The sequence below is a fragment of the Cynara cardunculus genome, unplaced genomic scaffold (genome assembly GCF_001531365.2).
Source record: "Cynara cardunculus var. scolymus isolate 2C unplaced genomic scaffold, CcrdV1 Un_Scaffold_495, whole genome shotgun sequence".
NCBI lineage: Eukaryota > Viridiplantae > Streptophyta > Magnoliopsida > Asterales > Asteraceae > Cynara > Cynara cardunculus.
In genome coordinates, this window is record NW_020200582.1 from 94,203 (window position 1) to 119,371 (window position 25,169).

A 25,169-nucleotide genomic window follows, 5' to 3' on the forward strand; every position below is an offset into this window, starting at 1 on the left:
GTTGTTTCATATGTGGTTATGAAATTGTTTCATATACTACTTAATGAAATTTTAATGAAACTGTTTCATGTATTTCTCTAAAATTAAAATAATGAAGATAATAATATCCATGATTAACACCCTCCACAATAAAAATGGTTAATCAACCTCTCATAATTACAAAAAAATAAACAAAATAAAAATTTATGATTGGTTGAATGAGGTTTTCACGGTTTTTACAAATTGAGTGGTTTTTATTTGAACCCACCCCTATAGAGATATATATATATATATATATATATATAGGGTTGGGTTCATGTGAGACCCGTAAGATCAATTTATGTTCATTGATCAACTTTATAAGCTAACGATCTAATGGTTTAAAGTTGCACAGTGACAATTTTGTGATTATGAATGTTTAGATTGTAGATCTAATTCATGGGTTGAGAATTGGTCTTACGAGTCTCACGAAAAGCTATTAGTCTCACATGATCCCAAGTCTATATATATATATATATATATATATATATAGATATATATTATGGGGGTTAAATCATGTAAAGATAAAAAATAGGTTGAGGAACATTAGGATAAAAAAAGGTTTGTTCGATCATCGTTTTATTTCTATCTTCCTGTTCTTCACATCGAAACATGAATTTGATGACATTTTGAATCATGTTGATCTTCAGTTTTGCTTGTTTAAGGATTTTTTTGTGTCACCAATTTCCTTAAGTTCACCATCTTTATTTTTTTATTTCCAATCAGTGTTGATTTTGAAGTTGATTGATCTATAATTGTTAAAAGTTCCACATTCGAAACCTTAAGTTGTCTTTTTAGCACAATTTTTGGAGTTTGTGACACAAATTTTACTCGGTGTGATTTTTGGCATAAACAACAAGTGTCTGTTTGGTATTTGGTACAACTAGGACCGGATATGACATAACTAAACAAGTTGCCCCTAAAGGTAATCTAATAAATTTATATATCATATAATAGTTATAATTAACACAAATAAAATAAATGATTAATTAAATAATTTAATTTATGAACATTTTTACACAATTTTCATATGCATAAACACATATAATGGTAGTAGTAGCCGAAGGTGGTAATGATCAACGGTACTAGTGGTGGTGGCAATGGGCGGTGGTGGTGGTGGACTAGGGTGGTTGTGGAGGACATGAAGATGGTGGATAGTGGTGGTGGTGGCAGTCGACGATGGTGGAGGAGGTAGTTGTGGCCGATGGAGTAGAGGTAATGGTGATGGTGGGTAGTGATCGTGGTAGCCGATGGTGGTGGTGGTAATGGTGGAGGTAAGGTGGCCCACGGTGGTTGTTGTTGTTGTAGAGAATGAGGTGGAGGTAGCCAACGGTGGTAGTGGTGGTCGGTGACAGACGGTGGTTGTGGAGGTGGTGGAGGAGGTTGTTATAGTAGAGGATGACATGGTGGTGGCCAACGGTGGTAGTGATGGTGGTGATGGACATAGGTGATCAGTGATGGTGGTTGTGGAGAAGGTTGGTGTAGTAGAGGATGAGGTGGAGGTGGCCAACAGTGGTAGTGGTGGTGTTCGGTGGTTGTGGAGGTGATAGAGGAGGTTGTTGTAGTGGAAGAAAAGGTGAAAATGGCCAATGGTGGCTAGCGATGGCCGTCGGTGGTGGCGGGGTCGTGACTAGCACTGTCTCATTCTTGTCCCATCTATTTTGGTGGAACAAAAAAATCTTTTTTGTCTCACACTGTCCAACATTGTCCTAGTTCTTGTCCCTGTCCCTTGTTGCGCCAAACATGGGACAATGAGTTTTTGTCCTGCCCCATGTCGTGCCAAACGTAGGATAGTGAGTTCTTGTCCCGTCCCATGTCCTGTCAAACGTGGGATAGTAAGTTTTGTCCTGTCCTGTCCCATGTACCAAACACTGCCTTAATGAGGAACCCAACAACTAAGTCAAATGCATCATATCCAACAATCTAAGAGTTCGTGCCCAAGTGTGGGTGAATCCCGCCCCAATTTTGTCTGTCAAACCACCTGACTTGACAACCATGATTGTCCTCCGATTGGGCTCGTTTTTCGCTCTTGTTCGAAACGATTCTTTTGGCATGATAGCACCACTACCCTCATCTAACAAATAATAATAACTTAAAATGGTTTACTAATGAGTTCCAATTTCTAGTTTGAACACTTGATTTTTAACCAAACTCGATGTAAAATGGCGTCCATGACAAATTGACAGCCCTCCAGCCAACACCCAATTCCATACTCATTCTGAACTTATCCACATAAATAAACATATAAAGGGACTTTCAATTTTGGAAACGAAAGGAAAACACACCTTAATCAACGTAAAACCCAAAAAGCCTTAATCGATTCGTATGCCAGTTTATCCTTCATCTTTCGCCTGATCTTCAAATCTCCAGAAGGATTTTTTTTCCTTCTCTAATGACGACAAACTAAAACTCTAAAATCCCACGACATAATATCTTGAGTGTTACACAACTGGATAATCTACAGCTAATCAACAAATAGGGTTTGAAACAAGTATAATAACACCTCTTTACACCAAATTTGTACATAAAAGAGGACATACAAATAAAATATTGTTATTTGAAAAAATAAAAATAAAAACCTAGCATGAGATAGGTAGAGATTGAACATCTTTGTGTTGTCGCTAAACAAGTAATCCGCAGTGATGACATAAATTCGAAAAGAGTTGACATATGACAACAATAGTGTCAGAAAAACCATTGGTTTCATCATCATTATGGTAGGACTCGAATTTAGGGGGGTTGTATGAATATAGGAGAGGGAACTTTCTTGGCTTAATGGATATATACAAGCCATCAATATGCTCTTTGGTTGATTTTTCATCACATTTGTATGAAATAGGCTTGAGCTCCAAAGGTCAAAGTGTCTGGAGGTCTCAGGTTCAAATCCAAGGAGGATTAAAAATCCCCTTGTGGCTACAGATGTTCAAATGCGGTGATTCCGGGCTACCCGTAAAGCAGGTGGTCATCCTGAGATTAGTCGGCTCGTATAACGGGCTGGATATCCAGGTTAATTAAAAAAAGAAAAAAAGCTAAATTGTTTTTTTAGTTGAATAAAGTGTTTGAATGATTTGAATGACCATTTGACGCTTACTGTTTTTTTTTTGTCTTGGATAAACTGTTTGAATAAGATAAATAACCTTTTTAAACTATTTTTTTAGTGTTTCTCCCCTTAGATGTTATTTGTTTTTAAGAGGTGTTAAAGTATGTAGTTTTATTTCATCTATGATTGATAATACCTGGTGTTGGAGTCTGTAACAGAATTAACAAGACTATTTGTTTTGTAAAGTGATAAATGTTTAAATCTGTGTAATAATCTGTTTTACCCTCCAAAATAATTCAATTGCTTGTTTAAGGTTAATTGATTGACAGACTTAGTACCACATACTGGTATGCAGCGAAAGAACCATTTAATGAGAAAGAGTCATACAATAAGTGAGATCTTAATCTCCGTTTCGTAACTAGTTAAGTCAGTTATTGACAACATGATAGCGACTCTCGAGACATATCTTGTGTGCTATATGTGTTACGATTATTTATACAACGTAGTGCAACCAATTAAACTTATTTTAATCATATCCAACCAATTAAACTTATTTTAATCATATCCAACCAATTAAACTTATTGAAACTAAATGTAACAAGAGAGAGAAATAATATTTATTAAATGTATTGAATATTTTATTAATGTAGTTAATATTAGAATTGCTAAAATAAAATAACTGTTGTAGTTAAATGCAATTTTTTTTAGAGATTTTAAGTTTTCATGCTCTATTATAAATTTTTCTTAACACAATTGATGAAAATGCTTTTAACTTTTAATCTTGATTATATTAAAAAATGACACATCAAAATCAACCAATGTCGTAAAATCAACTGATATCAGATAAATTTAATATTTACTAGTTGTGTACCCGTACAATGCGGCGTGAGCTTTGAATTTTAACGATTTTGAAGTTTCACTGGTTTTATTAGAGAAGATTTAACGATGATATAAGTTACACTTGGTCTTTACATATTAATACAATTTGAATAAATAAGAGTTATGACTCCAATTACAGTCTATCGATGAAAATAATTGTATGACAATTTAAAATTTAATATATTTAAAATCCAACATATTTAAACGATTCTATAAATGTGTTCGATTTACACCAAGAGCAAAGAATCAAGAAATCGAGAGCGAGACCGAGAGTTCTAGAGCAATTGAATAAGAGATGAATGAAAGAATTTTTAATAAATCATGGTGAATATCGGTTTGAATCTCACTTTGGGGATGAGGAGAAGACATAGAGGTATGAGAGAGTGAAAAAATGAGTGAAATGTGTCAAAAGTATCTTGTGAACATGAAAAGAAAAAAAATAACGTGCATTGGTAACTTGTACTATATGTTATTTTAATTGTAGATTAAGAGATTTTATGACTGAATGCATAAAATAGTAGTACTTAATGTGTTATGAGTTATTTTTAAGAATTTTAAGACAATATACATAAATGTATAGTATTTGTGTATTAAAAATTATTTTTAAGACTTTTAATAAATCTGGTTTGCAAGAGTAATTAAATCTGGTTTGTAAGAGTAATATATATATAAATATCGATAAAGATAAAATAATTATTAAATTGAAACAATTGTAGCTTTTTTCATTTTGACCCAAACATGTGACCGTTAAAAACAGGGGAATGGAGAGGTGACCCGCAGTCGCAAAGCCTGCCTTCACCTACCACCCCCTCTTCAAATACTCCATGGCTTCACAGATTCCTCATCCTCACCAACCACTTCTCAACCCCCATCGAACTATTCCATGGCAGCGGCGGCGACGACGACATCGTATTCCACACTCTCTCCCAAACACAACATTTCTGTCTCCACCAACAACCACCACCGTCCCTGTAAGAACGTTCTAGGGTTTATATCTGAAAACTCTATTCCAATACGTCCTCTTTCCCTTTCTTGGTCACGTCCAGCTAAAGTTCCAATGAAAGTTTGTGCTACTTCGGCTGCGACTCCGGTGATCCACACCAGCAAATCGAGTTCCGGTGTTGCTCCCACCATAGTCGATGTGGATCTAGGTGATCGGAGTTATCCAATCTATATCGGATCTGGTCTCCTTAATCAACCGGATCTTTTACAGAGGTATTGTTTGTTGTTTTCCCGTTTTGTTCTATTAATTTTTTAAAATCGGTTCCTAACTTCAGGGTGCTTGAGCACGATAAATTACCAAAACGCTGTCGTTTAATATGATTGATTCGATTTGTGCAAGTAGTTGCTCTTTTGGGAATTCATTGTTATGGGCCTAGATTTCTATACTTTAGAATGCCATTAGATACAATCCACTTGGTTATGATGAAGGCTGTATCTCTGTTTTCTGGAGTTGGTGTGGTTGACCTGGGCATTTTACAAGGGGTTTCTTGATGAATACATAATAATGTCACTTATAGAATGGTCCAATCTAGATGATGAGAACCCATAGGGAACGGTAGACTGTCATACGTAAAGAAAAAGTTTTTCAATTGCCATGATTAGAGAATTAAAGTAGCCGCTACTCAAAATGTTGAAGAACTACCTTCTCAAATGTAGAAACCAGTGGGTATCTTTTTAGTAGTTGATTCCACGAATAGATTATTGTTTGACAAGACTTGCATTTTTCAACACACCTTCCAAGCATTGACTTGGCATCCCATGCCTTGGCCTTCCTTCTGCATGCCATCAGGTCTTGGTCATCAGTGAACTTCATGCCACAAATATTTTTAGTCCAAAGGATGTTTCACTATTTTTGAAAATTATACAAATCTATGAAGGAAAGTTTACACAAGAACATTCTAGTATCAGAGAGATATTTTTGAGCAATTCTTTGCCAATCGGTACAGAGATAAGTTAAGAAAATAGCTTTGGAGCAGTGTCAACTCAATTAACAGGGCATGCTCCTAGATCACGTTTGTTGATCTTTGATCATTCATACTTGCGTTCTTTATTTTCATTATAATCATTATTATATCAACAATAAAAACATACATCATACAAGTCAACATTAGACAAAGTCAAAGTTGTTAAAGGCTCAAAGCGCACTTAGGAGCAAATGGTCCCAAGGCCTAGCCGCGAGACGCAAGCGTGGGGCACGAGCCTCAAGAATGCGAGGCACATCTTATAGAAAATGTGTGTATATATAATATACACACACAGTTGCACACAACTCAAATATGCAGCAAAGCCTCCAATGCAACAACCAACAGTACTTCGATAGAGGCAGAAGGGAGAAAGGTTTAAAGCGTGAGCCGTGAGGGAGAAGTTTTAAGGTCTAGGTATTATAGAGAAGGAGGCTTGAAGTTCTAAGGATTGGGTATTTAATATTAGGGTTTGACTTATATCATCTATTTAATAACTCTTTTTAAAAATGTCTAGCATATAAGAAGACGAGAGAACTTGATTAATATTAGGGTTTGACTAGTTATTTAACAACTCTTATGAGGTGCGCCTAGGCCCACAAGGCGCCTTACTGAACCTCATGAATACGCCGAGTCTCTGACTTTAAAAAAGCCCAAGACTGTGAGCTTTATGAGCCTCAGAGCCTAGGCGCACCTCAGGCGCGCTTTTAACAACTGTGGACAAATTAGATGATGAGATATCAAAGTTGGTCTCAACTCTCAATTTTAATGAATGTCGTATGGTGAGAGTTAGTATAAGAATTCCAACAATTCTTAGCAGAAGCAAGGATCTTGAAAATTAGGAGAATGTCATCGTGACTTGTGATTAACATATGGAAATATGCAGTATATAGATTTAGCACTCTTTAACTGTTTGTGCCATTGTTAGTACATTCTGGTTTGTTTTCTATGACCCACTGGAGAGTATATCTATTGTTATCTTTTTTACATAACTTGTACTTACTTTTGCCAAGAAACAATTGTTGAGAAACCATTAACCATCAATGCTTCTGCTAGAAACCTGTGATATGATGTCATCTAGAGACTAGAGGTATAACTGGTTGCAAATTGGAGCGAGTTGAATGCCTTTCACTTTTTATTCACTTTTGAATTATACCAATTTCTAGTGAAGACACACCCTTGATGCTAGATTGCTGATAATGACCATCTGGTTATCTAAGTTGACACTTTTGGATAGCTGAAATCTTTATGCTAGTGATGAGCCAAGTCTTGATATTTTTATCTTGAGAGTGACACTTACTTACTTGAAGAGCATATGCCTGAAAGAGCTCTCATATCTTAAGAAAGTACAATTGACACTTTTGGATAGCTGAAATCTTTATGCYAGTGATGAGCCAAGTCTTGATATTTAATCTTGAGAGTGACTCTTACTTGAAGAGCACATCTAAGAAAGTACAAGCGAAAATATTAAGAAGGGAGAATCGAACAATATACGAGACCAAAGCCCTAAGAACAGAGCAACCGATTGGTGAAAGTAGAACAGGCTCAAGATCAGAATAGTGCCATGATATGATACCTGATAAAAGTGTCCATCTTGAGCGTAGGAACCAAGAAAGCAAAAAGAGAAACTATAAAGGAAGAATCAAAGAAAGAAAATGAGACCAAACAACTGGCAACAGAGCAACCGGATGTTGAAACTAAAACAGGCTCAAGATCAGAATAAGAATATGGACTAAATATATAAGAGGGAATATATAAACTACGTTTTAATTTAGCCAAGGAGCTTAAAATAATATTGGATAGGATGGAAGGTTAAAAGAGGGAAATTCTATATAAAAATCATGGAAAATTCTAAGCTTAAAATAATACTGGATGAATGAGAAAATGTGCAGCATCATGGAATTGTTTATAAAAATCGATGATGTTGTCTCCTTTAAGGCTTTAGCATGTCTTGTGACTAGTAGTAACTTGAGGAGATGCATAAGACAAACTAATATTTTATACTAAACAACATTCTTTAGTAAACTAGATTCCGAAATAACTTCAAGTACCAGTTCTTCTATTACTTTCGGTTACATTAATAAATTTCAATGATTTCTTCTGCCGAGGGTGCAGATAGAGATGCAATCAACTCTGTTTTTATTATTAACATCTTAACCACACGCTTACCAAGTCACATTACCTTACAGAATGAATGTGGTAAGTACCAAGAATCTTACCCGGTAAGAGCAAGGCAAGGACCAAGAGTCTAATTGAGGGTGACGACTCTTACCATGGTTAGCACTTACAGGGTAAATTGTTGCATATGATGCCCTTTTTGTTGACTAAAATCTTACTTGGTAAAGTAAGTGAGAGTGTTGAATTTTACAGTAACATATATACACGAATCTTTTCTGTCTTAGTCACTACCTGAGCCACAGAAGATGCTTTTTGACCAATAACTACATAAACCGGTAAGCGCTTACCGGGTAAGTGTTTGGTAAACGGCCCCTTAGTCTCAGACCACTAGTGCTCGTTGTAAGTCATGTTTTAATGAAAATAGCTATGTACAAGCTACATAATTTGGCGGTTGCAGCTTTGATGAGGAGTGACATACTGCTAGTTGTACAGAGTTAAGGTGGTCTCCAGGATACATAGTTAAATCAGGCTATCAACTTGTGTGATATAAATTTAACACAGGCTTTCATCATCAAATATGACAAGCGGAATAAAGGCACATCTAAAAATTGACCTGCATGCTTAACCTTGAAGAAGTGTAATGTTGTCTTGTATTTACAAAAAAAAAAAAGAACTCAACGAAATCGCACATCTGATTTCACAATGCTTTTGGGTGAATTACCTCAATATCACACCTAGGCATGCTTTTAACAACTAGTCCTATTTGGAGTCCACGTATCTGAGCAAGTGAGCACATGTTATCCATAGTGTCCATACTTATCCACTGCCCAATGGCGTCTGTGACTATCCAGTGATATGCTAGTTTTTGTAGTTGGTTCTAGTTATGTAGGGTTCATACTTCTTTTTGAAGTATATAATATATATATACACACATATGGCAATGCAACAAATAAACTTACACCCCCTCTTCACTTGTGCTTACTATACTGACCCGAATATTTAATTTTGATTATCTTATGAATCTGGTACATGAGATATCATATTCAGAATATGGAAGGAATTGATATAGAAATGTATGCATGTCTATAATAGTATGTACTCTGCTACCTCGAACTGTCCATTCTGACTCCTGCGAGTCAGGGAATGCATTTTGATTTCTATCCTCCTCAAATTTCTCCACCTGTGCACTACAAACCGTCTAGCCCTGAATCATCACAAGTTTTTTCTTATCCTCTAGGCATGTTCATGGGAAGAAAGTTCTCGTTGTCACTAACACAACAGTTGCGCCCCTATACTTGGATAAAGTTGTAAGTGCTTTGACGGTTGGAAATCCTAATGTTACAGTTGAAAGTGTGATTCTCCCTGATGGCGAGAAGTACAAGGACATGGTAGGCTTCATTTACATACATTCCATATTTGCATATATGGTGGTTTACTATCAAAAGATAAATGACCCACTTTTATTTATTTCATGATAGGACACCCTCATGAAAGTATTTGACAAAGCCATCGAGTCTCGGCTGGACAGACGCTGTACATTTGTTGCCCTTGGTGGTGGTGTTATTGGTGACATGTGTGGATATGCGGCAGCTTCTTTCCTTCGTGGAGTCAATTTCATTCAGATTCCTACAACTGTTATGGCACAGGTAACGCCACAGACAATTAATGATTTTGGTGATTCTGATAACTTACTCTGGCAGTTACTGATTAGAGTTCCATTTGCTCTCAATGCCCTCCTTTACTCTTGTTTGTCTTCCAGGTGGATTCTTCTGTTGGGGGCAAAACTGGAATAAACCACCGATTGGGGAAAAACTTGATTGGTGCATTCTACCAACCACAATGTGTGCTCATAGACACCGACACATTAAACACATTACCTGATAGAGAATTAGCATCAGGGCTCGCTGAGGTCATTAAGTATGGGCTTATTAGAGACGCCCCATTTTTCGAGTGGCAAGAAAAGAACATGCAGGCACTGATGTCTAGGTAAAAGGGTTTCACTTTATCAACATGGTTTTCTAAAATAAAAATTAACAGTTCTAATCTTTTTGAATGCAAAGTCTTGTATGAATCATGGATATTCTCTTTGAAGTCTTGCTCAAGTATAATGACATTTGTGAACTGGCTTATTTTTTGTTTACACCAGATGGTTTTATTATATAATCACAGCCTAGTCTATGTCATGCTGCTTTGCAGGGATCCTGATGCTTTTGCATATGCTATCAAGCGGTCGTGTGAAAACAAGGCTGAAGTTGTATCTCAAGATGAGAAGGAAAGTGGATTAAGGGCGACATTAAATTTGGGCCATACATTTGGTCATGTGAGTTTTGGGTTATTGAATTATGTTATCTTTGCACAAATACCCATTTTTCTTGCTTTTTCTGATTGCACTTTCTTGTCACAGGCAATAGAAACTAGCTATGGCTATGGACATTGGCTTCACGGAGAAGCAGTTGCAGCTGGCACGGTATTGCATTTTTAACTCTAGCATGCTGTTGATGCTTTCAATACAACAGAATTGGCTTTATAGGACGCAAAATATATCTAAATGTCTTAATAGACAACTTTATAGGACTTCAAGTTTATAGCACAAAAGAGAATCTTGCGTCCTATGTTAATGCGTTGAGAAAAGTTGGTTTTTGGGCAACAAGTTCTTTGTGACACTTTTGAACTAAAATGTCCTATTAGCTTTTTTATAAGATATTTTCGAGAAATGTCTTATGAACACCTCTTTTTATAGGGCACTTGTCTTTTAAAAGTCACCTCTAAAATAATGTCATGTAAAATTCTAATAGGACGATTTATTTCAATAGTGTCCTAAAAACGTGTTTGGATGCCAAAAAGTTAATTATCAACTTATCGTAACACTTTACATAGGACACATAGTTGTTTGGTCCTGTAAACTTTTTTTTTTTTTTTCTCTTTTTTGATTAACCTAGATGTCCAATCTGCTATGCGAGCCACTAATCCCATGGCGACCACCTGCTTTGCAGGTAGCCCGGAGTACCATATTTTAACTGATTTTGTTTGTTATGAACTGGCTTAACAGGGTGAAGCTAACATGATAATAGAAAGGAAATGCTTGGCCAAATTGTATTCAATCAAAATAAATGAACAGAAAAACAGAGGACAAAAATGGGAACCTCTAGGAATTCGAGAGTGCTAGACTCTCCTAAAAGAACCCACTAACTTTGGCACAACTCTTCTACACCCTTCCTCCCCTTTTTATACTAATTAGCAACCAACTTATTCTAGATATTACCCAAAATACCCCCTGCTAGCTAACAGACTAATTCCCAAGTCTTCTATTCCTTTCTAGAATGCCTAATACATATCTGATGGGCTTGGGCCTAAGTGGGTGCCTTATACATTGTTGTAATGGCTGTTCAGTTTTTTTGTAAGATAGCTTAAATCGGGATGTATTTCAGGTAATGGCAGTTGACATGTCTTACCGGCTTGGTTGGATTGATAAATCCATTGTGGAACGAGTTGATGACATCTTAAAACAAGCTAAGCTGCCCACTTCTCCTCCTGAGATGATGACCATCGATATGTTCAAGTCTGTCATGGCGGTAAGTCATCAACCAAAATGGTATTAAAAACCAAACCAAACCAAACCGACCCATAAGATGTACGCAGAGACTTTCTTGTTTCTTATTACTTATTGTGTTCTTTTTGTGGTTGCAGGTGGATAAAAAGGTGGCCGATGGATTACTAAGGCTCATCCTCCTAAAAGGTCCGTTAGGAAACTGTGTTTTCACCGGAGATTATGACAGAAAGGCCCTGGATGAAACCCTGCGTGCATTTTGCAAGTCGTGAGCATAGGTATGCTCCTCATTCTTGTTGGTTGTGTTAGATGTTTATAGATATATATGCCATATTATGGTATAATTTATGTATCATAATGAAGGGTCTTAGTTGGAGCGTAGAATGCAGATCTCTTTGCATTTTGATAATAATATTTTTATGATCCCCCTTTGGTTCAACATGAATGAGATATTTTTTTGAAACGATTTACGATCCATAACCATCGCTTAGTTGTTGATTAAGCTGTCAGTACTCAGTAATTTATGGTTTAAGAAGTCATGAAAAGGATAGCTGGGTTTTGTTATATGACCTGGATCTGTTGGTGATAGATTCGTGAGCCGAGAGTTTTGGTTTATGTGAGTCAAGATAGTGTCAAAGTGTTCAGCAGGTGGTTAGCCTTCGGGTTTGTGTTTCTTGATTTGGTTCAGTAGTGTCTCGGTTGTGTCGAGTCTTGGTGTTCGTCTATAACACCTTGACCTGCATATTGTTAATATCAACCAACATTTAACAGAGGTTAACCATCTATCTGTCACAATTAAGGGGCCGTTTACTACCCTCTACTTACCTCATAGGGTAAATTCTAGGCCACCAAACTAAATTGTTGGTAAGCGTCTCTTATCTAGTTAAGCGTTAACCAGTAAGAGTCTTCTTGCTCATATACCGAGTAAAATGTAATACCCCAAGATTCACATTTTCATATAACCATGTATTTCATATAATAAGAAATACAATATTACACGTTTCGGTCCCAAAAAGTACACGAAGCTACATTATAAAGTAGCTAACAAAATTTTCTACGTCATTCTTGTACATCACTTGCATATATAACAAGTATTCAAGATTAGTAGATAACAAACTCTTCTCCATATTCCAAGTAAGCATGTAAGGAATTTCACATTTGTTCTTTTCCTTTATCCCTTGCTAGTGCCCGACCTGTAATGCATATTTTTGAAATACAAAATAGGGGTTAGACATTAAGGTCTAGTAAGAAATCGCTTTTTATGCAATTACATGGTGAAAATCACCAAAACATTTTATAACATCATATTTGTAACTAGTTGTGTACCCGCGTAATGCGGCGGGAGCCGTGAATTTTAACGATTTTGAAGCTTTAGTGGTTTTGTTAGAGGAGATTTTTTAACGATGATATAACTTACGCTTGGTCTTTACATAGTAATACAATTTGAATAAATAAGAGTTATGGTTCAAATTACACTCTACCAATGAAAAAAATTTGTATGACAGTTTAAAATCCAATATATTTAAACCAATCCAACCTAATATAAATATCTAWTAAAGWATAAAAAAAWWTTAATTTGAATTTTTCATCTTGGATTACGTATATGGTTAAAATGTTTTGGATTACGTATATTGTTCAAATATTCTTGGATAGTTGGATGAAAGCAAACCAATGTAATCATATAATATTGATCGACTGTGCAATTTTAGTTGGATAAACAACTGATATACAATAAACAATTTAATTAGATCAACTCCAATTAAAGGGTCGTTTATTAAACGTTTACYTGGTAAACGATTACTGATCCATTTACCTACTAAATTAACATGACAAGTACCATAATTAAAGTCGACAAAAGCGACGATAAAGATGGAGAGTCTTACTCGATAACTCAACATATTAACACTCCTTTCACAAYTCATTTTGGTATAACATACACTACTTAGTTAAATGACTCCACAAATRTGTTCTTTGATGTTTAATCCATTAAAAAATAAAATAACACCTAAAAGTTTAAAAACAAATCATCCCACAAGAACAAGCAGTCAACAATCATCGAGCTTTCAAAAAGCATTATCGGTTAAAACTTGAAATTTCTGAGAATCGTTATACATAGCGTTTAAAATGGTAATGATGGCTCGCTGTAGCTGCGCTTGTAGCGCTGCCGCAACTGCCTCCTGCACCCTCGCCTTTGCCTGCCAAACTTGAGCCTCCGTGCTAAGCTGCAATGCCCGAGCCTCCAGATCGGCTTGCAAAACGCCTTCACCTCCTTGTCCCTTTATCATTTGTGACGCCGACTCCTTCGCCGCCCGGATCAGCACAAAATAGTGTTGTTGCCTCTTTTCTGCTAATTTACGCCTAAGCTCTTCTTCCTGCAAGAAACCCATTTTCAGCTATCAAATTGCCAAAAACAAATCCATATTTTCAATTTGTTTAATGAATTCTTACCTGCACTTGAAGATAATGCTCAATTTCATCTCTTTGTTGATGGATTAGGTTGGATAAGTATTCTGATAACAAAGATGCAAAACCAGAGGATTGAGAAGAAATAGAGTGTTGTTGATGGTGGTTCGACATGAATTGATTCATCACATATTCTATTCCCCTTTTCCTTTGATTCGTACTACAATTCCCAGCTGTAACAACAAAAAAATCCAATTATTCCAACATAAATTGATAAAACCATGTTCAGATTTTCGTATAAAAGTTGGATAAACAGAAGAACATTTACATATATCTATACTTGGAAAATTGTTGAATAAGGTGTGGTTAATGGATTGATGATCAAGAAGAGTAGTGGCTAGTACTCCTCCACCACCACCGTCGCCACCAACGTCGCGCCTGGTTGTGGTGGCAAAGAATACTTGTTTCCAATTTGGGTTTTCCCTTCCTGTATGGTTCTGCATGATAAAACGAGGTTATTTTGATGATTCAATCCAAGATACGTGCCGATTTTCACCCAGTGCCTAGAAACCTATTCTCGGAAAGGTTAGATGCAAAATAATATCATCACAGCCTAGATATGTTTTCCGATAACCATGGCAACGACCTCAGATATACCTCCAGAAAGGAAAATAAAATTGAAAGCCGTACCATAAGCATCATCAACAGCTAGCCAAATAACCATTAAACTACTCAAGGAAAAGATCATATTTTATAATGGATAGCTTACAAGATGGGATGCACACGAGAGCACATGAAAGAGCCTGTCTAATCATCCCTTTCTCTGTTGGTTTATAATTAAGGTAAATCCTGATTCCTTTTCTACACATTTATATATGAGATATGTAGAGTAAATACCCCCCACCCAAAAAAACCACTACTATCAACCTAGATGAAGAAAAACAAGAAAACAAATCCATATGAGCAAAAATAGACCAAGATGTCAAATCGAGAAAACAAGAAAACAAATCCAGATGAGAACAAAACTCCTCAACCAAGATCTTACCATGTACCTTGGAATCATCCCGAGGCCCAATTCTCCCCTCATCAATAGCCTCTGCAAGTCCTTCCTCCATTGKCCTAGCTTCCATGTACAAACGATTGTGCTTATTGGGAYAYTTGCTCATCACAGTTCGGATAGAAGGTTAATAAGAATATCTATAAAAACTATAATCAATTCTAAAAGTGTGAAATCTAGCTAAGAAGTTTTCTAAAAGTGTAATTGGTTTAGATAGAACAAACAACAAAGAGAAAGAATATATATAAACTATAATCCATACAATTATAAACCGCACTTGTCGTATACATAAACTTGGGCATGAAAAAAATGCTTGTTATTCAAAAGGGTCCTCTGAAGTTACCAAAGTTACTGCTGTGCTGTAAAAAAACCACTGTTGGTGTTGTAAACATAAGGTTAGCAATATTCTTCCTATACTCATATTCAAAGGTTGGTGTTTCCTAAACATGAGCATTGACCAAGATGATTGCATGATTTCAAGTGTGAGATTCGTTACCATTTAGCCTTRACCTGGCAGCAGGAAGACTCCTCAGGAGCATCTCCTACCTGGTTCTGCAACCATCAATAGGWTTTAAAAAGAATGAGSTTTAAGATGAACTACAACAAACTCAAGTTTTATCATGAACACTCAAAACCCATAAAAAACCTACAAAGTTCAACATACTATAAATCAGAAAAGACCAAAAAAGATAGGTTTTCAATGAAATTTCAACTACTTACCTTCTTTCATATGAGGAAATCATATTAGGGCTGAAATAGAGTCAAGTTGATAGTATAACAAAATAAAAAATTAGGGTTCATAAGGTTTACAAAAAATGAGTTGAAATTCTAACGTTTTTACTTGGAATTTATGATATTTCCTTTTGAAATTTTATAAAAGGAAGTGTGTAGGATTCTTTTAATTTTCCCTGCTCATGTTTGAAATTTTGAAGTTCAAAACACTATCATATATCTGTATGTATACACACAGATTATTTGAAAGCATAAGTTTTGATGAATACCTCCGGGAAATACAGCCATGGCTGCCCTTATTGAATCGAGCCCTGAATTGAGCATAAGAAGGCGATGGTTTCACCCGTGTGTGGAATTTCTTGCCCTAAATCAGATGATGAAGATGAAGAGGAGGATCTTGAAAGTGGGGAGATCGATGGTGAGGAGAAGGGATGGAGAATGAAAGAAGAAAACAAAACCAGATGTCGATTTGGTTCATTAGGTTCGATTCAGGAATGAAATCGAAATAACCAAAGCTCCAATCGACATCTTGGAAAGCGACTAAATCACATTGAAAGTTTGATTTTTGGGAGGATGAAGAGGCACATTGGGAAGTATGATGTGGGAGGATGAAGAGACACATTGGGAGGATGAATCGACACGATTTTTTTTAGGATGAAGTAGTATTAAGTTGTACACGATGCATCAGTAAGTTGTACATTTTTAAGACTTTAAGACTTTCTACATTAAAGGGTAGTATCTTATGCATATTATGGTGTTTTTAAGACTTTAGGCAAATTTGCTTTATAAAGTAGTATAGATTATAACAAATACATATAACCTTTCGACATAACATAACTCAAGTATCGTATTCAAATACCCGATATCTTGAAAATTATCTCGTAGCAAAATTTGTTGCATCATATAGGGATTTATAAAATTTTCCTCACATCACTCAGAGCAAGGCCACCCCCGTCCTCGCATCACATTGGTGCAGGATTCTCAACTCCTTGCATCACACTGAGCGAGACCACCCAGAGCCCCTTTGGTCCACCAACCAGAGCAAAGCCAAATTTAAAATAATGCCAATTGAGGTTAACTAGAAGCAAGACTTGTAAAAAGTTGAGGCCAACCAAAACGCATCACCAACCAGAGGCCCTCTGGACGACCAGAGAGCCCCTTTGGTCCATCAACGAGAACTTCAAGACAGAGCCACTTAAGCATGGGCCACTTGAAACAAAATAAACACAAGGCACGACCGACCAGAGGCCCCCCTGGACGACCAGAGGCCCCCCTGGACGACCAGAGCGTTTAGTTTGCATAACCAGAGCTTTTGGAAACTAAAAACAATGAATTATCCTTGAAAGAAAAATAGTTTTTTAAATACAACCAGAGGCCCTTTGATTAAACATGAAGATCAACCAGAGTCTCTCTGGTTCTCTACCAAAGGTTTGAATATTTTTCCAAGGACTTATAAAACAAATACCAGTAAACCACCAAGAGGTCAAGCCAACTAGATGCCCTTTGGACGACCAGAGCCCCTCTGGTTAAACTATGCTCTAGTCTTTAAGTGCCAATATAAAAACGAAGTTTGAAAAAGATTTAGTTCAAAATGATTTAGTTATAAAATGGCCTGGAACTAAGAGCCAAGATACATTGTTCAAACATAACTTGTATACATAGCTCAGACATAGAGCTTGGACACAGAGCTCAAGTTTCAAACAGAGAGCCTCTACATAGCACATGCAGAGCCTTTGGGTCAAGATAAGTTAAAACATTTGAAAATCATTTTAGAACCCAAATACAACCAGAGCCTCTCTGGTTCCTCATCAACCACTCATTTTATCAAAATAACTTAAAGTAAAGCCATCCAGAACTAGATCAACCCAGAAACATGGTTAATTCAAAAGCACAACCACTCAAAGCCTCTCTGGTCATAAATAATTTCCTTCTCATCATAATAACGTCTTTTTCTCATCAATTGAAATGACAAATTAAGTCCTCATATCACACAGATGCGATAACTCAAGGTCGTCGCATCACAAGGATGTGATAACGAAACATATGATCAAAACATAGATTTCACAATTGCCATCCTTATCCCAATATACTCTTCTCCTTGATATGCAACCCTTATCCCAATATACACCTTTCCTTGATATGTCATCTTTATCCCAATATACATATTTCTTTGATATGTCATCCTTTTTTCCACATAAGATATAATCATAACAAAATCCACCATTTTTCTCAATAATGACATCAAAACAGTTTCATAATTGAAACTCATATGAAGAACTTTACAGATCTATACCAGTTTCACCATCAAGCTCAAACAGCTCCCATAAACAGTTCTATCACTTTTCCATATAAGAACCATACAGTTCAATATTTCAAATATCAAATAAAGAAAGTTGATAATATAAACTCACCTTATTTCATGTATACGAAGATGAATTCACACAGCAACAACTTTCAAATAGAAACACAGAATCAACTTATTCTTCTTACAAATTCACGTAGGATTTCACACAAGAGAACACAAAGTGAAGATACTTTCTTTTCTCTCCCAAAACATTGAGAGAAGATAAATCTTATCTATTACTTTAATCACCATTTATTTCACAAGCGCTGTAAGTTTAATATTTTTAAAATCATAATTTCACATTCTCTCATGAGATAAATCAAATATCTCATGCGTAAAAACCTTTAGACGGTGAGATTATTTTAAAATATTTAAGCATATAGACAATTTAAATCCCTCTAATTACCAATATCTTTCAAAAATCATCCTGTACTTTTATAAACCAAAAACCCGGTTATCACATTATTCACTCCTCAAAAGAATTCCGACCTGGAATTCAGTCAATCGAATAGCCACAAATATTCTGTTCTCATTTCTGATTACAGTTCCTAAGTAGCTTTTGAACCTTTATGAAAAAGCCACTGAACTTTCACGAGACTGATCTTTTTATTCCTCAGGAGTTTCCACAAAATTCAACTTATCATCCACTCTCACCTCAGCTAGCGGTACTGCCAGACTTGTATCGGTCAAACACTTTTGCAAGTTAGAAACAAGGAAAGTGTTATGAATTGAGATGAGTTCTTCTGGTAATTCTAACTGATATGCAACTGAACCAACCTGTTTATAAATTCTGAATGACCTAACATACCTGAAATTGAGTTTACCTCTTTTTCCAAATCGGACAACACCCTTCTATGGAAAAACCTTTAACATCACGAAATCTCCTACCAGAAATTCAATCGGTTTACGACGCTTATTACCGAAACTTTTCTGTCGGTCCTGAGCTATTTTGATTCGTTCACGTATCTGATCTATCTTTTCAGAAGTGATCTGAACAATCTCTGGACCAGTTAACTGCCTCTCCCCCACTTCATTCCAACACAACGACTTTCTGCACTTTCGGCCATATAAAATCACATAAAGTGCCGCTTGGATGCTGATATGATAATTGTTATCGTAAGAAAATTCAATCAGAGGCATATGATTTTTCCAAGATCCCACAAAGTCAATAATACAAGCTCTTAGCATATCTTCAAGGGTCTGGATTGTTCTTTCACTCTGCTAATCGGTTTGAGGATGATACACTTACTTAATCTGATTTGAGATCTCATGTAGGGATGGCAACGGGGCGGGGATGGGGTGGGGTTTGCAATCCCCGGCCCCGGCCCCGGTTTATATACACAGTCCCTGGCCCCGGCCCCGGTAACCGGCGGGTACGGGGATTTTCTTTTCGGCCCCGGTCAACTTTCGGTCAAACCTCGGTCAACAGCCGGTAAAATTAAAATTAATAAGTTTTTTTCCAAGCAACATCAACATGACAATATCATTACATCATACCTAGTCTTGCCTAATAAAAATAATAAAATTGTAAAATTAACAATAATCCAATGAGATGTAAAATTTAAAACAAGTTTTTTCCAAGCAACACATAATTCCAGTCCCTCAACAATGAACATCTTCATCGTATCCAATCGTTTGATCAAATCCTTTTGGTTCTTCGTGTTTTTTATCTGAAATAAAATAATGCAAGTCAGAAAAATTATATATACAAATTGCAATTTACATAATTATTACAACAAACAATTTATATAATTATTACCTTCAATTTCTTTCCTTAGCCAACTTTGGCTGCACATCAAAGCCCCAATTGTTTGTGATTTTAGTCGACTTCGTTGTTTCGTTACCTTGTTTCCACTCATGCTAAAAGCCGATTCTGAAGCTACTGTTGAAATAGGAATGGCCAACACATCCCTCGCAATCCGCTGCATGATAGGAAACTTGACACCGTTGCACTTCCACCACATTAATATATCAAACCCTTCATCCTGCGGTAACAATTTTTCTGACAAATAATCATCCAACTCACTCGTTTCAAACATGTCATCCTCAAAGATCATATTCTCAAAATCCAATTGCCATGAGGCCTTGTTTGAAGAAGATCTCCCCTCACTTGAAACAGTAGTGCCATTTTGTCCTTTCCTTTTATTCTGATCATATTTCTTTTTATACTCCTCAAATAAATCATTACATAGAGTCCTTATCCTCATAACCTCATCTTTAGAGTCCACACCATAAATTTTCGGAAAGAAATAATTTATCAACTTTAACTTATATCTAGGATCTAGAACAATAGCCACACTCATCATATCATGTATGACTCCCCAATATTTATCGAACTTAAGCAACATACTTGATGCCATGTTCCTAATAACGTCATTTTGATTGTCTTCCCAACTCTTAATAGATAATTTTATGTCACATATCAAAGGGAAGAACATGTTGGAAGTGGGATATTTGGTCCCCGAGAATGTCTCTGTCACACGATAAAATAAACCTAACTTATCACATACATTAGTCACCATTCTCCAGTCCTCTTCACTAGGTAAAGAAACATAATGTTTCTCTTTCTTGCTTAAACGAGTAAAGACATCTTTATATTCTAAAGCAACATTCAACATTGTATAAACAGAATTCCACCTAGTCTTACAATCAAGCATTAATTCTCTTTCACAATCTACACCTAGTTGTCGTGCAACAAGTCTAAAGTCTTGGGCTCTTTTAGGAGAACATGTCCAAAATGAGACACTATCCCTAACATTCTTGATTGCTTTCTCAATCATAGAAAACCCATCTTGCACAATGAGATTAATGATATGTGCACAACATCTCATGTGAAACAACTTGCCCTTCAAAATTAAAGAGGAAGGAGAAAGAGTACCTAAGAGCCTGTCAACCAAAGCATCATTTGTTGAACAATTGTCAAGTATCAATGTTGACAACTTGTTATCAATGTTCCAATCCATAAAGCACTCGATCGTAACTTGAGACAATGCTTCAACAGTGTGTGGAGATGGCACATGTAAAAAGCTGCATCAAAGATTCAAAGAATATATTAAAATGAGAGTATTAACATTGAATTATAAAAATAGCACAAAATACTAAAAAAAGAAATAACCTGATAATCCGATTTTGTAACTTCCAATTGGCATCTATGTAATGTCCTGTTAGTGCCATGTAACCTTTGTTTTGGTTACCATCTGTCCACATATCCAAAGTAAGAGCAATCCTACTTTCCTTTTCTTCCAAACATCGCAATACACCACCTCTTTTTGTTTCGTATATCTTCATGATGTCAGACTTGATTGTAGCTCTACAAGGCACCTTAAATAAAGGTTGAAGACCATTTGAATACTTCCGAAAGCCATGATGCTCAACAATAGAAAGTGGATAATCATGAAGAATGATCATCTTAGCTAAATCATCCCTTGAGCTTTCAGCACTAAAGTTATAATTACTCAATGAAGATGTTTTTCCATCCTTAACAGTCTACTCTTGAACTAGAATATGTTGTCTTATGTCTTTTGTAACTCTCCTCGGACATATCTTGAAGTGATCTTTCAAATGTGTTGTCCCATCATTAGGTCTACCGGTAAATAGCTTATTGCAATACTTACATTTTGCAAATCGGCGAAGACCATCGATATATATTGCTTCAAAATGATTCCAGACAACAGATTTCAATCTTTTGTTTGCTGGTTCACTGACTTCAGTCTCGGGGCTAATATTTGAACCCATAGGCATGCTTACAGATTCGTTTGTGTCATTAAAAGTCGTATTATCCTTATCGTTTCCTTCCGTAGCATTACGTCCAATATCTTCTATGTTCTTGTTTTGTGAATTTTCCATCTTAAAAAAAGAATATGAAATTAGGCACAATGACATACATTCAAATTAAAACACAACAACAATCAATAAACATTAATTAGTTCAATACTAATTAATTTCCTTATAATCTATTCATTCCATAAAAAAAGATGAAGTTTGACTATTTAAAGTCAATCCTTATAAACATTTTTCAAGATGAACTCATCAACTCAATTATAAAGATCACAGATGCTATCAATGTCATACAGATGGTCAGATGCTGTCATACAGTGATGAGTTATACATCATACAGTCACAAATGCCGTAACTACATCGTAACTACTTTCAAGATGGACTCAATTATACAGATGTTGCCTGTTATACAGATGCTGTCAATTATATAGAATTACAGATGCTGTCATACAGTGATACATATGTTGACATAATGGGTCATAATGTGTTTAATCTAGTAGCATTAAATAACTCAAAGAACCCACATCAATTCTGAAATTAGAAAAAGCAATTTAGGAAAGAAAGTTATAGAGCTCTTAGGGGAGGGGGTGTTACTAATAATGGAGCAGTAAGCTAACTAGCTAAGCCAACATCAAAATCAGCACTGGTGAATATTTCTTGAGGATTAATGCCTATAAATACTCATAAGTAAGCAAACTATTAATGTACCTTTAATGTACCTGTGCAATAATGAAGCAGCTAAGACATTGTGGCTGTGGCTGTGGGCTGTAAGCACTAAGCAGTAAGCAGCGAAGAAGGACCAAGTGACCAACGAGGCAACGACCGGTGGCTGGGGGCTGTGGCAGTGGCTCACTGCTGCAACTCGATGAAGAAGACGACTAGGGTTGTGGTTGTGGATCGATTACTCCTCGATTGAGTCATGGGTTGTGACGAGGACGAGCCGGCCGACGAGGGTTGTGGGTCTTGTGTGGATGACGCTAGTCGACGGCAAGCAACAACACTAACAGTCACGGCTAGTCGACGACGAGGGTTGAGGGAGGGTGTGTGAGTGCTGTGTGAATGAGAATAGAAGAGAAAAGAATTGAGGGTTGTGGGTCGAGGACAGTACTGCTCGTCTACAACTCCTACCTACTGTTGGCCTGCTGCGTGGATGAAACATGAAACAAAAGCCCAGGCCCCAATCCATTCCCCATAGCCAAAGCCCAAATATGAAGTATGTCAATATTACCGGGTACGGGGCGGGTTGGGGGATACAATACCCGGCCCCGGTACCCGTTTTAGCGGGGAATCCCCGTCCCCATCCGGGTCGGGTGAACCGGGTTCCCCACCGGGTCGGGCCAAATCACCATCCCTAATTTCATGGCTTTTTGAAAACTCTTCCAAAACTTTGAGGTAAATCAACTGTCCCTATCTGAGATGATTGATAACGGAATTCCACAACGAGTCACAATTTCTTCAATATAAATCTTTGCCAATCTTTCTAAAGGATAATTTTTCTTAATTGGTAGAAAGTGTGCTGATTTAGTCAAACAGACCACTATAACCCATATGACATCATACCTTTTTAGAGTTCGCGACAACTTCATGACAAAATCTATCGTGATATGATCTCATTTACACACAGGAATTTCCAAAGATTGTAAATTCCCAAATGGTCTTTGATGCTTGATCTTTACTTGTAGACACGTCAAACATCGTTCTACATATTTTACAATATCCTTCTTCAATCCCGCCCACCAATAAAATGTTTTTAAATTTTTATACATTTTATTAGTATCTAGATGAATCGAATATCGTGATTTGTGACTCTCATCCAAAATTACTTCCCAGATATTCCCGAAACGCGGTATCCAAATTTTGTCTTGGAAACATAAAATTCCTTGTCATTTTTCATCAGGGTTGAGATTATTCTGCCAACTCTTTCCGCTTTGAAATTCTTTTCTTTGATAGCTTCACCTTGACATCTTAAGATTTCATTTTGAAGGTCGGGAGTCAAATTTGTTCTTAATGCAACAGCCTTGATTGTAACTCTCCTTTCCTTCCGACTAAGAGCATCGACTACTACATTAACTTTTTGTGAGTCCCTACAATAATCAATCTTCATTAGATCTTCATAACAATAGAAGATCTGGATATAGAAATTAATAACACTTGAGAGAGATGAGAGGAAAAGTCAAAACTCTAATCTTGGTCAAACTTCAATATACGTATAATGATTTTTACAATGAGCATCCTAATCAAAATTACAAGATATCACCCTATTTATAGGGTAAAAAAGAAACCACATAGTCAAAGTTAAACATCTAAGAAAAGTCAAACACGATGACTTTTACACAATTATAAACAATTTTATCTTTCAAGACGAATACAATTATACACTGATTTTCAGTCATAACATTCTCCCCCTTTGTATTCAGACTTGAAAGAATTTTCGCGTTTTAAGTCTCGTTTGAACTTTGCAGCTTTAAGCACTTTATGTCTTCTTCAAACATAGTCTTCAATTTGAAACTTCAGACAATTATTTGTTGAGAAAGATCTTCTAGCATTCTCCCCCTTGAATGTAGAACAACGATGATCTTCTCTTTTGATAATGTTGAACAAAAACAACAACAATCTTCATATATGATCTTCAAAGAATCTTCAGACAACAAACTCTAACAAATTTTCTCTTCAAAGGTAGTCTTCATCAACAAACTGTTGTAAAATGGATCTTCACATTCAACATCTCTCAGTCATTTTTAGCACAGAATAATATTTCGTAATCATCTCCAGTCGCACTTCTTTTGAGTCTTTTGCCATCTTTAAAGTTACTCCCCCTTGATCTTTACATCAAATTCCCCTTATAATGTTCGGAATTGGACATTTCATTCATTATTACATACCCCCCCTATGATGAAACGAAAATCATTACATCATACACAAATATGAATGAAATCCTCCGCGTAAGCCGTCAATTCATGAAATTGTAAGTAGATCTTTACAAATCCACTTATTTAATCTTTTCAGATTAAGGGAATGGGAAGGTAACAACCAATTTCAACATATGAAATTTTTTTCAATCTTATAAAAAGATCGGCCTATGAGTATAACATATATACTCAGTACAACGGATGTATTGTATATATGAGACTTTTTGATGCTCATCTCACCAGGTCTTCCAATCAATCATCGATAGCTTAAAAATAACATATTTATGAATGTTTTGGCAAATTAACAAATAAAATGCAAAATCTGTGTAGTGTAGAAAGATAAAGCAACGTATGCTTCTATTAAGGCTCAAAAAGATAAAC

General features: G+C 36.2%; 3 protein-coding genes across 3 annotated transcripts; 1 reads left to right on the forward strand and 2 right to left on the reverse strand.

The window, feature by feature from the left end:
• The first annotated feature begins 4,758 nt into the window (after positions 1–4,758).
• LOC112501722 (3-dehydroquinate synthase, chloroplastic) lies at positions 4,759–12,030 on the forward strand. The gene is made up of 8 exons (XM_025105431.1): positions 4,759–5,152; positions 9,257–9,407; positions 9,498–9,665; positions 9,779–10,005; positions 10,216–10,339; positions 10,424–10,486; positions 11,448–11,591; positions 11,707–12,030. The coding sequence occupies exons 1-8, from the start codon at positions 4,821–4,823 to the stop codon at positions 11,836–11,838; spliced, it is 1,341 nt and encodes a 446-aa protein (XP_024961199.1). The 5' UTR covers positions 4,759–4,820; the 3' UTR covers positions 11,839–12,030.
• Positions 12,031–13,531: 1,501 nt separating this feature from the next.
• On the reverse strand, positions 13,532–14,027 carry LOC112501730. The gene has a single exon (XM_025105439.1). It carries the CDS (start codon positions 13,951–13,953, stop codon positions 13,630–13,632), a length of 324 nt encoding a protein of 107 aa, XP_024961207.1. The 5' UTR covers positions 13,954–14,027; the 3' UTR covers positions 13,532–13,629.
• Positions 14,000–15,135, reverse strand: LOC112501718. Its single transcript, XM_025105425.1, has 3 exons — positions 15,022–15,135; positions 14,310–14,466; positions 14,000–14,202 (listed from the first exon to the last, which is right to left on the reverse strand). Exons 1-3 carry the CDS (start codon positions 15,133–15,135, stop codon positions 14,000–14,002), a joined length of 474 nt encoding a protein of 157 aa, XP_024961193.1.
• Between the last annotated feature and the right edge of the window lie 10,034 nt (positions 15,136–25,169).

Excerpts from the sequence above, each read along its gene's own strand:
- LOC112501730 (XM_025105439.1), bottom strand. The coding sequence starts at position 13,953 with ATGGGTTTCTTGCAGGAAGAAGAGCTTAGGCGTAAATTAGCAGAAAAG.
- LOC112501722 (XM_025105431.1), top strand. The coding sequence starts at position 4,821 with ATGGCAGCGGCGGCGACGACGACATCGTATTCCACACTCTCTCCCAAA. Across the intron at positions 10,340-10,423 it reads TGGGCCATACATTTGGTCAT|GCAATAGAAACTAGCTATGG; the intron begins GTGAGTTTTGGG and ends TTCTTGTCACAG. Across the intron at positions 10,487-11,447 it reads AAGCAGTTGCAGCTGGCACG|GTAATGGCAGTTGACATGTC; the intron begins GTATTGCATTTT and ends GATGTATTTCAG.